The sequence below is a fragment of the Oncorhynchus gorbuscha genome, linkage group LG21 (genome assembly GCF_021184085.1).
Source record: "Oncorhynchus gorbuscha isolate QuinsamMale2020 ecotype Even-year linkage group LG21, OgorEven_v1.0, whole genome shotgun sequence".
Classification (NCBI taxonomy): domain Eukaryota; kingdom Metazoa; phylum Chordata; class Actinopteri; order Salmoniformes; family Salmonidae; genus Oncorhynchus; species Oncorhynchus gorbuscha.
Window position 1 is genome coordinate 40582676 of NC_060193.1, and position 17813 is coordinate 40600488.

At 44.0% G+C, this 17813-nt stretch overlaps 1 protein-coding gene across 4 annotated transcripts in view; it reads left to right on the plus strand.

Annotated features, from left to right (window-relative positions):
* LOC124008367 (zinc finger protein 385B-like) overlaps positions 1-17813 on the plus strand; it is a 146544-nt gene that overhangs the window by 70112 nt on the left and 58619 nt on the right. For all 4 annotated transcript variants that reach the window (XM_046319592.1, XM_046319593.1, XM_046319595.1 and 1 more), the window contains one exon: positions 10320-10462. In XM_046319592.1, the coding sequence (XP_046175548.1) occupies positions 10320-10462 (143 nt within the window). The remainder of the gene's footprint in view (positions 1-10319; positions 10463-17813) is intronic.

The window sequence follows — 17813 nt, forward strand, 5'->3', positions numbered from 1 at the left end:
CAGTGGCAGCCAATAGTTTGGGAAGGAAGAGGTTGTGGTAATGTGGTGGCTGTTTGTCTTTTTAACAGAGCTCAGGACTTAATTGTAATAGATGACGTACTGGCTATTTAGCGAACATTGCCAGCTCTGAACAACCAACTGACCAGCATTTACAATTCTTGTCATTTTTAGGTTCCCTCTAGCCTGGTCCCAGATCTGTTTTTTTGCTTTTGTCAACTCCATTGCTGCCATTGTCAAACCATGCTTTTTGTCATGACAATGAGTGACAAGGAGTTGGCATAATGGCACAAACAGACTGGCACTCAGGCTATCTTCCATATCATATGAGATCAAATGTGACCAACCGGCTCTATTCTGTTTTAGGCAGCAAAATTTGAAGTTGTGTTTTTTACATTGTATAAAAGTACAGTCAGATCTACAAAATGGTATATCATACACTACAGTTGAGGAACAATGGGAAAGTAATTCTGCTTTGAAAGTTGAGAAATTTGTTAACCCACTTTTGAGAAAATGGCCCTTGAATGTCTGGGTAATGTCACGCTTGCTCCCGCTCTTCTCCCCCTGGTGCTCGAGGACGCCAGGCTCCCCAGCGTTACACACTCCTGCCAGCATCATTACGCACACCTGCCTTCCCCCATAACGCGCACCAGCGATTATTGCACTCACCTGGACTCAATCACCTCTGTCATTACCTCCCCTATATCTCTCCGTTCCCAGCTTCAAAATTGATTGTCATATGTCCTTGTATACCCGTGTGCTAGCGCTGTTCCTGTCTTGTTCCATGTCTGTTCCAATTAAATGTTTGACTCCCTGTACCTGCTTCTCTACTCCAGTGTCGGTCCTTACAAGTGCACCTACTGGAGAGCTCTTCTTTGTCTACACACATTCATAATCGTCACACACTTAAGCCTTATGCCCACTCATCACTTCAAGGATTCACATGTGAGGCCATGTGCTATACAGAGTAAGTACGGTAGTGTACTAAACAACCAAAGATTTCAAGATTAAAGGCTGGTTTATAATATGTCTATCGACATGTCTGTAGACAGTTGTTGCAGTGACATTATGAACATTCTAGTGTCGTCCGACATCCAACTTGTCGTTGTCTTGATGAAAAAGTATAAACACAAAAATGATCAGGGTTGTTAGTCCAACATATCATAACTGGTGTATTTTAACACGAATAAATCCATTACTGTAAAAATGTATTTTGTGTAAGTCAATCTAACAAACCAATCAACTAAAACCAACTCTCGAAACAATGTTTTGGTTAGATTCTAGCTTGTTAGCTAGAACCCCACTTTTTTTTTGGACCATAACATAAAGCTGACAATGTCTTAACTTTAGCTAATTTGTATTTGTTATTAAAGGAAAATAAACTCGCAACAATAGTTAATGGTGAGCTAATTACAGAAAATAGCTTACAGTTGTGAGTGTGAAGAAATAAAACGAGGGCATTCTACCAGAGAATTTTAGAACTTAGACAATGTCTCATTGGCCTAATGCTATATCCTAATTTGACTTTGGTGCAGTTCATGTTGTTCTTCACATTACCATTAACAGTGACGCTGAGAAAAATGGCTTTACAGATTTTTTCTAGCTAGCAAGTAAATATGTTGTAAGAGAAAAATGCACTGATTTCTCATCTTATTATTAAGTAATGTTTATCATATAAACCATCACCACTGATTTGGAACCAAATGTAAGTTGTTATAACGTCATAACGAGTCAAGCAAAACATGTACAACTGAGAGGAATATGTTAGTTAATATAGAGACAAATGTTTATGCATATGTTATTAACAAAAAGTTAATTTACGAAAATTGCTATTTAGCAAGTTATCTGACTAGTTAACATTAGCCAGCTAGCTAATGTTAGGATAATACATTTGTAATTTGTGTTGTTTAATGTTTTAGGGACTCCTGAGAAAACCAGCAAACCAGACTGTCGTCTTGTGAAACAGTGGATGTAAAGAATCTAGTTTGCTAAAGCATTTACTGCAAATTGAATGTACAATTGTGTAAGCATGCCTTGCAATGCAGATGGAGTAATATAGCTAACTATTTACTTGCTTATTATGTGGTGGAGGATTAAAAATAACTGTATGCCTATGGATGTGTAGCTAGCTACAGTATGTAGCCGATCTGTGTATGGAGCTAAAATGTTAGATTCTGAACTAATATTCATACCAATCTATGAACCTCAGCTATCATAGTTGTTGTATCAAGTCTGGCATTAATGAAGCCTATGTGTAATCGATGTGAAATGGCTAGCTAGTTAGCGGGGTGCGCGCTAATAGTGTTTCTATTGGTGACGTCACTCGCTCTGAGACATTGAAGTAGTTGTTCCTCTTGCTCTGCAAGAGCCATGGCTTTTGTGGAGCGATGCTTCCGAAGGTGGCTGTTGTCTGTGTGCAGAGGGTCCCTGGTTTGAGCCCAGGTAGGGGGAATGAGAGGGACGGAAGCTATACTGTTGCATATAGATAGAGTAGAATATAATATCTTTATTGTGCCAAGGATGCAAGTCCTATATACAAATGTACTGGAGATATTACCACGCATGAGATTCCCACATTGTAGCCTGTACATTGAATATATTCGCTGATCATGTACTCTACCTTGGCAAATAAAGGTGTGGTTCAGGTATGAATCTCTGAGACATTATTTTTCAGTCATATCCAATACCAGGTGTATCAAACTCCATTATTTGAATGATGCTGTGTCTGCATGTATGTATTACAATTATACACTTCAACAGTGTTTACCACTACTGCTCCGAGGTGGGGAGAGAGGTGTAGAAGACAGAAAGGGAAAGAGGGAAGAACAGCGGCAGACAGCTTTACAGTGCTACCCTAAAATTCTCTCCGTTCATCACAATTGCGGTGTCTCCTAACCAGCCTTGGGCCCTCAGATGGCCCAAGGGTTATCTTAAGAGCGGTGAGGTGATGATGACGGGACTGGCTTCCTCTCTCACAACAAAACATACCTGCAGACGAGTGACAGATGGATAGAGAGAGCTCACCTATGATCATGCTGTGCCCTCTGTGTCAGCCAGTTCAGATGTGGGAGGGGTTCACCAAAACAGCTAATATACTGTAACCTTGGGGATTTAGGGAGAAGGGGGAGAGAGATGAAGTGAAGGAGAGACTTGTTGTGTGTGGTCTCACCTGGTGTGCACACTAAGTGGCTACATAGTACTTTATGCTGAAAAACAGACACATGAGGACAAACAATAGAAGATAATGTCAGTAGAAGATCCTGTATGTGACGCAGACACCTATCAGAGTGTACCTGAAACATTTAAATATAAAAGGCTATGTGTCTCACCACTTGGTAATTGCAAGGCTAACCCTCAGGGAAATAATGACTTGGCAGCAACAGACAGCAACACATAGTCTTGTGAAAATGGTTGTGTTTATGTGGTGTAAATCTGAAAATTAGCAGCTGACATCTTAAGGTTTTTTTAAATGAATGAATGTGAAACAGGTTCCATGTAAAACAAGACAGGCAGAGATGGAGAAAAAGAACACAGAACAGTTTAATTACCTCTGGTTATGGACACTTTTGCCAGCAATAAAGCTTCCTCGGCCTGTTCCTCGGACAGTGAACATCTGGCAATATCTACATTTTCGACCCCTTGATCAGCTCGCTCTCTGAAAGTAAAGAAAACAGCTTATTTTTTATAGATGTAAAAACAATAACTGAGTTATGACCGTTGAATCTAAAGCAGCAGATGTCATTTTTAGGATCCGTCAATACAGCCCAGTGCTGCTCACCTGAGATGACTTGTCCGCTTTAACTTCCTTTGTGTCGGGGAAAAAGTTGCCTTCAGAACAATTATTTTTGATTGAAAATAAAGGTTTTGCTCTTGACAAAAAGACACACATGTATCTCCATGGCATATAACAATCTGCACGTGAATGATTATTTTACCTTTATTTAACTAGGCAAGTCAGTTAAAGAATAAATTCTTATTTTCAATGACGGCCTAGGAACAGTGGGTTAACTGCCTCTTCAGGGGCAGATCGAGAGATTTGTACCTTGTCAGCTCGGGGATTTGAACTTGCAACCTTCTGGTTACTAGTCCAACGCTCTAACCACTAAGCTACCCTGCCGCCACTGAATAACCACACCTTCATACAAATCTAATCAAATCAAATCAAATTTTATTTGTCACATACACATGGTTAGCAGATGTTAATGCGAGATGCTTGTGCTTCTAGTTCCGACAATGCAGTGATAACCAACAAGTAATCTAACTAACAATTCCAAAACTACTGTCTTATACACAGTGTAAGGGGATGAGGAATATGTACATAAGGATATATGAATGAGTGATGGTACATAGCAGCATACAGTAGATGGTATTGAGTACAGTATATACATATGAGATGAGTGTGTAGACAAAGTAAACAAAGTGGCATAGTTAGTGGCTAGTGATACATGTATTACATAAGGATGCAGTCGATGATGTAGAGTACAGTATATACATACACATATGAGATGAATAATGTAGGGTAAGTATCATTATATAAGGTAGCATTGTTTAAAGTGGCTAGTGATATATTTACATCATTTCCCATCAATTCCCATTATTAAAGTGGCTGGAGTTGGGTCAGTGTCAATGACAGTGTGTTGGCAGCAGCCACTCAATGTTAGTGGTGGCTGTTTAACAGTCTGATGGCCTTGAGATAGAAGCTGTTTTTCAGTCTCTCGGTCCCAGCTTTGATGCACCTGTACTGACCTCGCCTTCTGGATGATAGCGGGGTGAACAGGCAGTGGTTTGGGTGGTTGATGTCCTTGATGATCTTTATGGCCTTCATATTAGGATGAGGTAGGTAGCAGCAATCGTTGCTAAATAGCTGATGTTTAAAGTTAGTGAGGGAAATGTAAGTCTCCAGCTTCAGCGATTTTTGCAATTCGTTCCAGTCACTGGCAGCAGAGAACTGGAAGGAAAGGCGTTCAAAGGAGGTATTGGCTTTGGGGATGACCAGTGAGATATACCTGCTGGAGCATGTGCTTCAGGTGGGTGTTGTTATCGTGACCAGTGAGCTGAGATAAGGCGGAGCTTTACCTAGCATAGGCTTATAGATGACCTGGAGCCAGTGGGTCTAGTGACAAATATGTAGCGAGGGCCAGCCGACTAGAGCATACAGGTCGCAGCGGTGGGTGGTATAAGGCACTTTGGTAACAAAACGGATGGCACTGTGATAGACTACATCCAATTTGCTGAGTAGAGTATTGGAAGCTATTTTGTAGATGACATCGCCGAAGTTGAGGATCAGTAGGATAGTCAGTTTTACTAGGGTAAGTTTGGCGGCGTGAGTGAATGAGGCTTTGTTGCTGAATAGGAAGCCGACTCTAGATTTGATTTTGGTTTGGAGATGTTTGATATGAGTCTGGAAGGAATTTACAATCTAACCAGACACCTAGGTATTTGTAGTTGTCCGCGTATTCTAGGTCAGAACCGTCCAGAGTAGTTCAGAACATCTGCGATCTGGTTTTGGGTGAAGGAGAAGCTGGGGAGGCTCGGGCAAGTAGCTGCGAGGGGAGCGGAGCTGTTGGTTGGGGTAGCCAGGAGGAAAGCATGGCCAGCCATTGAGAAATGCTTGGTGAAATGTTCGATTATCATGGATTTATTGGTGGTGACCGTGTCACCTAGCCTCAGTGCAGTGGGCAGCTGGGAGGATGTGCTCTTGGTCTCCATGGACTTGACAGTGTTCCAAAACTTTTGGGATTTAGAGCTACAGGATGCACATTTCTGTTTGAAAGAGCTAGCCTTTGCTTTCCTGACTGACTGTGTGTATTGGTTCCTGACTTCCCTGAACAGTTGCATATCGTGAGATTGCGAGCATCTAGCTTAGATTGCAGGACTGCTGGGGTGTTAAGCATATTCCAGTTTAGGTCACCTAACAGAACGAACTCTGAAGATAGATGGGGGGCAATCAATTCACATATGGTGTCCAGTGCACAGCTGGGAGCTGAGGGGGGTCTATAACAGGCAGCAACAGTGAGAGACTTATTTCTGGAGATATTCATTTTAAAATTAGAAACTCGAACTGTTTGGACATAGAACTGGAAAGTATGACAGAACTTTGCAGGCTATCTCTGCAGTAGATTGCAACTCCTCCCCCTTTGGCAGTTCTATCTTGACGGAAAATGTTGTAGTTGGGTATGGACATTTTTTGGTGGCCTTCCTAAGCCAGGATTCAGACACGGCAAGGACATCAGGGTTGGCGGAGTGTGCTAAAGCAGTGAGTAAAACAAATTTAGGGAGGAGGCTTCTGATGTTAACTGTCATGGAACCAAAGCTTTTTCAATTACAGAAGTCAACAAATGAGAGAGCCTGGGGACACGCAGGGCCTGGTTTAGCCTCCACATCACCCGAGGAACAGAAGGATGAGGGTAAGGCTAAAGGCTAGCAAAACTGGTTGTCTAGTGCTTTGGGGACAGAGAATAAAAGGAGCAGATTTCTGGGCGTGGTAGAATAGATTCAGGGCATAATGTGCAGGAAGGGGTATGGTGGAGTGCGGATACAGTGGAGGTAAGCCCAGGCACTGAGTGATGATAAGAGAGGTTGCATCTCTGGACACGCTGGTTATACTGGGTGAGGTCACAGCATGTGTGGGAGGTGGGACAAAGGAGGTATCTAAGGCATGTACAGTGGGACTAGGGGCTCCACAGTAAACTAAAACAATGATAATTACCCTAAACAACAGTATACAAGGCATATTGACATTAGAGAGGCATAAAACGAGGCATAAATCAATCACAGGTGTTGATTGGGAGATTGCTAAGTCATCAACGTGTAAGACAACAAGATCTATTCAGCTAAGACAACAACAACAGGTAAAATGTATGGGCAGGGAGGGTCGGTTAACTACACACAGGGTTAACCACACACAGTTAACTACACAAAGCTAGGGCCGACAGATAAACTTAGGTAAACAAAGTGGAGTACCGTGATAAATGAACAGTCCAGCAGGCATCAGCTATGTAGCCAAGTGATCATAGGGTTCTTACTATGCTTACTACGCTAGCATGCGGGAGACACTGCGTTTAAAGTTAGCAGTCCGGGGTAAGTAGAAGCATCTCCTCCGTCGTCCGGCAAAGACCGGTTGAAGGCACAGCTGATGAAAATACGTCTGCGGGCCACTTGTGGTGGGGCGGGGCGCCGGGCCAGATGGCGAAAGAGGTAGTGTAGATGTGGTAATTTCGTTTGCTAGCCGGGAGATGCGCCTGGCTCAGGGCTAGCTTCGGGGCTGGGTCACTCAGTGGCAGCTAGCTAGATGTGATGATCAATGGTCCAGGTTTTACGGCAGGAATCTGGCGTTGTAGTGGAGAAAAACGGTCCAGGGCTGGCAGGTATTATCCAGGCTAAAATAAATGGTGTGTGCGTGCTGCCATTAAATCATTTTGTTTTGGTTTTGTAATTTGCGCAACATTTCTTTGAATCGTCATTGTGTTTCCTTAGTGACTATTTCAGATTTCAAATTGCCTTGATGTTATTCAGAACAGATGGGGCCGGCTGTTTTTGTCTCTCTCCAGTCTGGCTGTGGAGCTGCGATCACTGCTTTGAATATTGATGTGAGTTCAAAGAGATTGTTAGCATATGTTTCTTTCTGATTACAGCATCACTAATATGACCAGTGTATATCTGCTACTGGTGTGCTGTGCTATAACTTATATTGATATTTGAGCATAATCTCTCAATCATGTTTTAATGAGTAAAATTATACCTGCAAAATGTTACTGTCCATCCATATTTTATTGTTTGACAGATATAGTATGAAATGAAGGGGAGATAGAGAGAAGGGAGCTGCAGTGTATGGCCGGTAGATGCTGAGATTTGTACCATGGCAGGCAGAGGAATCATACACATGCTTTAACGACAAGGCCAGCCTCAGGCACCAATAGCTTTTGTTCAAAACATTTTTTTTCTATGGCCTGACATTGTCAAATTAATATTTCATCAAAAGAGATGAGAGGGATGCTCTATTGCATCGAGAGTTTGGTATGACCTTAGGAAAGAGGATCTAATTGAGGCCGTTAACCTAAAGCTCTGGATTAAGCTGTCAGTTAGCCTGCTCCATGTTTTCAATAATTTTCAATAAACACTCTTTACGTTGACCTTATTCCATGCAGATGTGCATGAGTTATTGGTTCCTTTAAATGACACGGCAAGCTTTTCATCCACTTCAACGGGAATGGCAACTGGAAAATGTTAGATGTCTCAGAGACTTACCTAAAAGGTTGGCTGGTCTAAATTAAAGTCCCGTAAATCACTTCTGTATTCCCTTTTTGTTTGCTAAGCTCTAATGACCTTAACTTTGCTGTTAAAATATAAAAACATGAGATACCATGGGATTGGTTAACCGGAGGTTCCTCAGGTCTCCACCGACATTGGTAAATCCGCATTTAATTTTAAAGCACCTCATACCTGGAACGGATCGGCGTCCTGTCAACGGGACAGTTGTAAATCATGCAGCGCCTTGTGTCACGATCGCAGATTTTAGAGAAGCAATAAATGTCGGTACTTATAAGTGTCTTATATCGGCTGAAAGCTTAAATTCTTGTTAATATAACTGCTTTGTCCAATTTACAGTAGCTATTACTGCGAAAAAAATGCCATGCTATTGTTTGAGGAGAGCTCCTAACAACAAAACACTTTTCACGCACATTAGGTTTGATAAATTCACCTCTGAAGGTGAAACGTGTACTTACATTCTGAAATCTTGCTCTGATCTATCATCTAAAGGGTACCAGAGATAACATGAGTTGTTGTTTTGTTAGAATAAATCATTTTTCATATCCTAAAAAGGTACATATAGCATGCGTGATCGATTTTGTATTTCCACTCGTTCAATTTGCAAAGAAAGGAATCTGTAAAAATCTAACCCTAAACGTTGTGTCAACCAGCCAAATCACATTCGCTTGTATTCCACAGAGATCCTAGAATGTAACCAGACTTCACTATATCATTAGCGGTGTAGTATATCCTATAGGACACTATATTTGGTCAGAGACCGACGCCTTCATGGCACGCCGATGACGCGGGCGTTCTTCACTTGAACGACTCTAACTTTGTCAAATAAGCACCCATCAGGGTCAACAAAGCTAGCTAGATAGCCAATGAGCTGGGCTTTATGGGAGTATCCGGTAACCCTGTATGTGTCCTAAAATGTAGCTACTAACCTTGTACAACAGCATGCCTTTTCCTTTTGGACAAAAATTAGTATTAATGTTCAGAGTTATGAAGTTATAAAAATTGTTTTTTCGCAAATGTTGAACTTATAATATGGCTACTAATACCGGGAAAGTTCAATCAAAGTCCAAGTATACATATTTGACAATATTCTTGCAGAAAAATGTAATATGAATGCAAATGTCTCCTTCACAATTTGCCCAAATGTACCTGGGTGACTTCACACTAGATGTCATGTCGTTCGCTCATACTTCAAGTTATCTGTCTGAAACTTTGCACATACACTGCTGCCATCTGGTGGACACCATCAGACCTACAGAGTGATTTCTTGAACTGGGACCTTTCCCTTGCATTTCAAAGATGGTTGTAGAAAAGAAACGGTTGTTTTTTTCTTAGTATTTTCTTCCACCAGATCTATTGTGTTATATTCTCCTACATTCAATTCACATTTACACAAACTTCAAAGTGTTTACTATCAAACGGTAAATATACATATCCTTGCTTCAGGGCCTGAGCTGAGATAGATTTGGTATGTCATTTTAGGCGAAATTGGGAAAAAAAGGAGACTATCCCTAAGAAGTTTTAACTCTTGAGGTTCCTCAGGTCTCCACCAAACTAGGTGAATCCACATTTAATTTTAACCTCTTAGGGATAGGTGAGACGTCTGCGTCCCACCTAGCCAACAGGAAATGGAAATGAGAAACGCCAAATGCTAATAGTACTCGCTAAAACTCAAACTTTCATTAAAACACACATGCAAGGTACTGAATTTCACTGAATACTTGCGCTCCCAGGTGGCGCAGCAGTCTAAGGCAGTGTCGGCTGTCATTGTAAATAAGAATGTGTTTGTAACTGACTTGCCTAGTTAAATAAAGGTTAAATAAAATAAAATACTTATCCACGCTCCATTTCCTCTTCCTCCGTCCTCTTGATGCCATCCGTAGAAATGAATTACATGTGTGTGCAAGCACTGCTGCAGATATAACCATGGTTTCCTGTGAGTTTGGAAGACATTTACGTATCTGATTTCTCTCTGTCTCATCCTCCCCTCACTATCGCTTTGTCTCTCTCTACTGTTGCTAAATTGTGTTCTCTCTCTCTCTCTCTTTCTGTAGGAAGTGACTTCTATAGCAGCTGTCTCCCGGCGTTGGTGCGGACCCCTCCTGTTATGATGCAGTCCACTCTGGCTATGAAGTCCTTCATGTCCTTCCCGGTGGACACCACATCAGCAGTGGGACTCTTCCCCAACTTCAATACAGTGAGTCTCCTGCTATCACTTCCTATCTCGCTGAACTGCTCTGATCTGAATTGATAAGTGATGCTTTGGGCTGGACAATTAAAGCTAAAGTTGGTGATTGGTACATCCATTTTGGGATTTTAAAACTAATACAAATTAATACAACCTATATACAAATGGCTCATAAGCTTGGATCGACTGTCTTACCCCATCAAAAATGTCTTGTTTTTAGGAGCATTTATGTCCACTTGTTCTCATGTTGTCTTTTTGGTCTCATCTCTTTCACTTCATTCTGTGCTGTGCACACATTCCCATTTACTCACAAACGCCAAGCCCCTTTCCCTGCCACTCACAACAACAAAGGTGAAAGATCACTTCTTCCTTTCTGACAAGCGGTTTTAACTCGCCATTTGCATTTGAGGTTTGATCCAACAAAATCGGTCATAAGGACACTGAAAGACATTTTGACATTATTTGTTAACCTTTCTAACAATACCCTTTTTATGTCTCAACTCCTTAAATTGCATGCAAAACAGACACTACTAAAACAGCACTATTAATGAAAATTGATCCTGGAAAATTCATGCTCAGTTTGTCGTGCAGTACCAAGTACAGTTTGTCGTGCAGTACCAAGTACAGCTTGTCGTGCAGTACCAAGTACAGCTTGTCGTGCAGTACCAAGTACAGCTTGTCGTGCAGTACCAAGTACAGTTTTGTCGTGCAGTACCAAGTACAGTTTTGTCGTGCAGTACCAAGTTCAGCTTGTCGTGCAGTACCAAGTACAGTTTGTCGTGCTGTACCAAGTACAGCTTGTCGTGCTGTACCAAGTACAGCTTGTCGTGCTGTACCAAGTACAGCTTGTCGTGCAGTACCAAGTACAGCTTGTCGTGCAGCTCCAAGTACAGTTTGTCGTGCAGCTCCAAGTACAGTTTGTCGTGCAGTACCAAGTACAGCTTGTCGTGCAGTACCAAGTACAGCTTGTCGTGCAGTACCAAGTACAGCTTGTCGTGCTGTACCATGTACAGCTTGTCGTGTGTGGCATTGCGGTACCAAGTACAGTTTGTCGTGCAGTACCAAGTACAGCTTGTCGTGCAGGACCAAGTACAGCTTGTCGTGCAGTACCAAGTACAGCTTGTCGTGCAGTACCAAGTACAGCTTGTCGTGCAGTACCAAGTACAGCTTGTCGTGCAGTACCATGTACAGCTTGTCGTGTGTGGCATTGCGGTACCAAGCACTGCTCGCAGCATTTTAGCCAAAGACTGTTATACTTTGTTTAGATGTTGAAATCAAGTGGCCTCCCAATTCCGTTACATAATTGCAATTTATGCTTATTGCGCCTATGAAATAACACATATAACACAAATGATAGTCCCACTAAGCCCAAACCAGATGGGATGGTGCATTGCTACTGAATGCTGTGGTAGTCATGCTGGTTAAGTGTGCCTTTAATTCAAAATAAATCACAGACAGTGTCACCAGCAAGGCCACACCATAACACCTCCTTCTGTAACGGCGTTCGTCTGTTGAAAGAAGAGAGTCGGACCGAAATGCAGCGTGTAGGTTACTCATGACTTTAATGAAAGAATCGCGGTACATGAAATAACTGAAACTAAATACAAAAACAACAGAACGGAACGTGAAACTAATTACAGCCTATCTGGTGACTACAACACAGAGACAGGAACAAACACCCACGAAATACAAAGAGAAACTATGGCTCCCTAAATACGGTTACCAATCAGAGACAACAAGGATCACCTGACTCTGATTGAGAATCGCCTCAGGCAGCCAAGCCTATACAACACCCCTAATTAGCCGCGATCCCAAATACTACAAACCCCAATACGAAACACAAAATATAAACCCATGTCACACGCTGGCCTACCCAAACATATAACAAAAACACAAAATACAATGACCAAGGCGTGACAGAACCCCCCCCCCCTAAGGTGCGGACTCTGGGACGCACCTCAAGAGCATAGGGAGGGTCCGGGTGGGCGTCTGTCCATGGTGGCGGTTCTGGCTCGGGACGTGGACCCCACTCCATTAATGTCCTAGTTCCTCCCCTTCGCGTCCTGGGATAATCCACCCTCTCCGCCGACCATGGCCTAATAGTCCTCACCCAGATCCCCACATAACTGAGGGGCATCTCGGGACAGAGGGGCATCTCGGGACAGAGGGGCATCTCGGGACAGAGGGGCATCTCGGGACAGAGGGGCATCTCGGGACAGAGGGGCATCTCGGGACAGAGGGGCATCTCGGGACAGAGGGGCATCTCGGGACAGAGGGGCATCTCGGGACTGAGGAGAAGCCCAGTACTGATAGGAAGCCCAGTACTGATAGGAAGCCCAGTACTGAGAGGAAGCCCAGTACTGAGAGGAAGCTCAGGCAGGTAGTAGGCTCCGGTAAATCCTGGCTGGCTGGCGGAACTGGAAGATTCAGGTTGACAAGCAGATCTGGAAGAGACTGGTTTTCTGGCAGATCTGGAAGAGACTGGTTGTCTGGCGGTGCTGGGCAGACTGGGAGCACTGGCGGCGCTGGGCAGACTGGGAGCACTGGCGGCGCTGGGCAGACTGGGAGCACTGGCGGCGCTGGGCAGACTGGGAGCACTGGCGGCGCTGGGCAGACTGGGAGCACTGGCGGCGCTGAGCAGACTGGGAGCACTGGCGGCGCTGGGCAGACGGGAGACTCCGGCAGCGCAGGAGAGGAGAAAAGCTCTGGCTGCGCTAAACAGGCGGGAGACTCCGACAGCGCAGGAGAGGAGAAAAGCACTGGCTGCGCTGAACAGGCGAGGCGCACTGGAGGCCTGGTGCGTGGTGCTGGAACTGGTGGTACTGGATCGAGGACACGCACAGGAAGCCTGGTGCGGGGAGCTGCTACCGGAGGACTGGTGTGTAGAGGTGGCTCTGGATAGACCGGACCGTGCAGGCGCACTGGAGCTCTTGAGCACCGAGCCTGCCCAAGCTTACCTGGCTCGATGCCCAATCTAGCCCGGCCAATAGGAAGGGCTGGTATGTGCCGCACCGGGCTATGCTCCCGCACTGAAAACACCGTGCGCTCCATAGCATAACACGGTGCCTCCCGGTCTCTCTAGCCCAACGGTGAGCACAGGGAGTTTGCGCAGGTCTCCTACCTGGCATAAACATACTCCCTTCTAGCCCCCCCCCAATAATTTTTTTGGTCTGCTTTTCAGGTTTCCTTGCCAACCGTGTTCCCTCGTATCGTCGGCTCCTATCTCCGGCTGCCTCTGCTCTCCTTATTAGTGCCTCCACCTGTTCCCATGGGAGGCGATCTCTTCCGGCCAATATGTCCTCCCAAGTGTAACAACCTTTACCATCCAACACGTCTTCCCATGTCCATTCTCCTAATAATTCGTCCTCCTTTTGCTGCTCCAGCTGTCTACGTCGTTGCCAGTTTACACGCTGCTCGGTCCGTGAGAGGTGGGTGTTTCTGTAACAGCGTTCGTCTGTTGAAAGAAGAGAGTCGGACCGAAATGCAGCGTGTAGGTTACTCATGACTTTAATGAAAGAATCGCGGTAATGAAATGACTGAAACTAAATACATAAACAACAGAACGGAATGTGAAACTAATTACAGCCTATCTGGTGACTACAACACAGAGACAGGAACAAACACCCACGAAATACAAAGAGAAACTATGGCTCCCTAAATACGGTTCCCAATCAGAGACAACGAGGATCACCTGACTCTGATTGAGAATCGCCTCAGGCAGCCAAGCCTATACAACACCCCTAATTAGCCGCGATCCCAAATACTACAAACCCCAATACGAAACACAACATATAAACCCATGTCACACCCTGGCCTACCCAAACATATAACAAAAACACAAAATACAATGACCAAGGCGTGACACCTCCTCCATGATTTACTGTGGGAAATACACTTGCAGAGATCATCCGTTCACCAACACCGCGTCTCACAAAGACAGCGGTTGGAACCAAAAATCTCTGATTTGGACTCCAAACCAAAGGACAAATTTCCACCCGTCTAATGTCCATTGCTCTTGTTTCTTGGCCCCAGCAAGTCTCTTCTTATTGGTGTCATTTAGTAGTGGTTTCTTTGCAGAAATTATCGACCTGATTCACACAGTCTCCTCTGAACAGTTGATGTGAATTGTGTCTGTTACTTGAACTCTGCGAAGCATTTATTTGGGTTGCAATTTCTGAGACTGGTTACTCTAATGAACTTATCCTCTGCAGCAGAAGTGACTCTGGGTCTTCCTTTCCTGTGGCGGTTCTCATGAGAGCCAGTTTCATCATTGCGCTTGATGGTTTTTGCGACTGCACAAAGTTCCTTAAATTTTCCGTATTGACTGACCAAATTTTCTGTATTGACGGACCTTCGTGTCTTAATGTAATGATGGACTGTCCTTTCTCTTTAATTATTTGAGCTGTTAACCATTTCAGCGTGGATGATCTCCACGTTCTCTGGTCTTGTCCTTTGGTAGAGTTGCCAACCATTTCAACATTTAGCGACAGCTTCCATGTTTTCTGGTCTCAATGGTGGATCATTCAGGTCACAGGTAGAACCACTTCACACACCGGAAGCAACGCGGCGTGTTTTGTTCTAATATAAATTTTGTCGGAAGTAGGTTTTATACTTTCAGTAGAAAAGGGGGCGCGTTCCATGACGCCGTGTAATGTCTTTGCTCACGTGAGCATGGCCACTGACTGATCGTAACTTACTATGAAAAACAATTATGTGTATACTTCTCAATGTGTGTCTCCTGTCTTTCATGAGGTCACCAAATAAAACCAATTCGACATGGTCATTTTTTGCTTCCCCACTGACCGGTTCCACATTCTGAAAAAATTTGGGGATGTAGGAGTTTGTGGGAACAGCTTCTTTGTTCCACTGTGAAGTCCTCTCTCCCCATACTGCATGTCCAAACGGGGAGAGGGTCTCTTCAAGGAATTTACAACCTGCCATTTAGTAATAAAGCTGTGGAGAGATAGAGAAGGGGGGTGGGCGTCATGACAGACGCTTGGCCTGAAGAGCAGTCAGAAGGACCTAGAACTGTTTTGTTTCTCAGTTTTTTTGGCACACAATATTTAATAACGTTATTTTCTGGTTGTGAATTTGTTTTCTGGTTAAGAAGACATCATACAACCAGTTTACAACCAACTAATCAAATCAAAGTTTATTTGTCACGTGCACCGAATACAACAGTGAAATGCTCATTTACAGGATCTAACCAATAGTGCGGAGAAAAAAAGTATGTGTGTGTGTGGTAAGTAAAGAAATAAAACAACAGTAAAAAGACATTTGAAAATAAGAGTAGCAAGTCAATATACAGACACCGGTTAGTCAGACTTATTGAGGTAGTATGTACATTAATGTATAGTTAAAGTGTATAGTTGACTATGCATATAAGATAAACAGAGAGTAGCAGCAGCGTAAAAGAGGGGTTGGGGGGGGGCACACACAATGCAAATAGTCCGGGTAACCATATGGTTACATGTTCAGGAGTCTTATGGCTTTGGGGTAAAAACTGTTGAGAAGCCTTTTTGTCCTAGACTTGGCACGCTGGTTCCGTTTGCCATGCGGTAGTAGAGAGAACAGTCTATGACTGGGGTTGCTGGGGTCTTTGACCATTTTCAGGGCATTCCTCTGGCACCGCCTGGTGTAGAGGTCCTGGATGGCAGGCAGCTTTGCCCCAGTGACGTACTGAGCCCTATGCACTACCCTCTGAAGTGCCTTGCGGTCAGAGGCCGAGGAATTGCCGTACCAGGCAGTGATGCAACTGGTCAGGATGCTCTCAATGTTGCAGCTGTAGAACCTTTTGGGGATCTCAGGACCCATGCAAAATCTTTTTCGTTTCCTGAGGGGAATAGGCTTTGTCGTGCCCTCTTCACGACTAATTTGTTGTTGATGTGGACACCAAGGAATTTGAAGCTCTCAACCTGCGCCAATACAGCCCCATCGATGAGAATGGGGACGTGCTCGGTGCTCCTTTTCCTGTAGTCCACAATCATCTCCTTAGTCTTGGTTACGTTGAGGGATAGGTATTTATTCTGGCACCACCCGGCCAGGTCTCTGGCCTCCTCCCTATAGGCTGTCTTGTCGTTGATGGTGATCACTGTTGTGTCGTTCAGTAAACTTAATGATGGTGTTGGAGTCGTGCCTGGCCATGCAGTCGTGGGTGAAAAGGGAGTACAGGAGGGGACTGAGCTCGCACCCCTGGGGAGCTTCAGTGTTGAGAATCACCGTGGCAGATGTGTTGCTACCTGATCTCTGTTATAACAAGTTAATTAAAGAGACCTTTTTCATGATTTAAAAAATTTGAGAAAAAATATGTCATATAACCAGATGACAACCAGATAGACAGCCTTTTCTGGCTGCTAGAAATATCTTAGTAAAACGTCCTTATATGACCGGTATACAACCTGACCATGCGTTGTAAAATAAAACAGCGTTGTGGTGGAGTGTAAGAGATACTCCGCTGCCCTGGCATGAGGTCAGCAGTGTCCATTCATCTTTCATGGGAACAGCGAGCAGTTGTCCATAGTTATAATTCGCAGTGGTTACTCTTTTTCCGAGCGAAGAGAATAGGCAGGGCAATAGGTGGCATAGTATTGTAGCGTCACGAAAGTCAGAAATAACAATAAAATAAATCGCTTACCATTGAAGATCTTCTTCTGGTGGCAATGCCAAGTGTCCTAACTACCCAGTGAATGTTCGTTTTGTTTGATCAAATCAATTTGTATAGCCTAAGACAAAACATTTGTAAACCGGTTGCGTCGTGATTTCCGTCTCATTCAACTTTGGAAGAAGCGTTCGTAGTAATTACACACACTAAACAATGGTTGGTTTCGTTGCAATCCTCTGGTTGTTACAAACACAAACATACATGATGGTTCTTTTCCCGGGACGTATTGACCGAAAAAACCCGATTTGAAGACACCAATCAATGACCTCATTGGGCACCAATGGTAGGACCGGTCTATCGTTGATTGACTGTATTTTGGCCCAATGACCACTGATCCTCTTGAAATATAGCTTGGAAGATAGCCAATGAGCTGAGGTAAATGGCAATATGTAATGGTTATACGTTCGAAGACCAGCCTTTGTCGTAAACTCTGTGCCAACGACCCCTGCTGTCTCCGGGTCCACACCTACCTGGCCATCTAGAGTTGTGAAGTCAGTGACAAAGAAGAGGAGGTGGGGAAGAGAGAAACCTGCAGACAGAGGTCCACAGGGTCGTTGGCACTCTGTGTTAGAAGATGATGTGGAACCAAATCCACCAGTTTTTAGACCCAAAAGGCAGCCAGGACCTCAACTAACCATGACTGCAAAGTGCAGCCCCCTTCAACTTTTTCAACTGTTTTTCACCTCGTCAGTTGTTGAT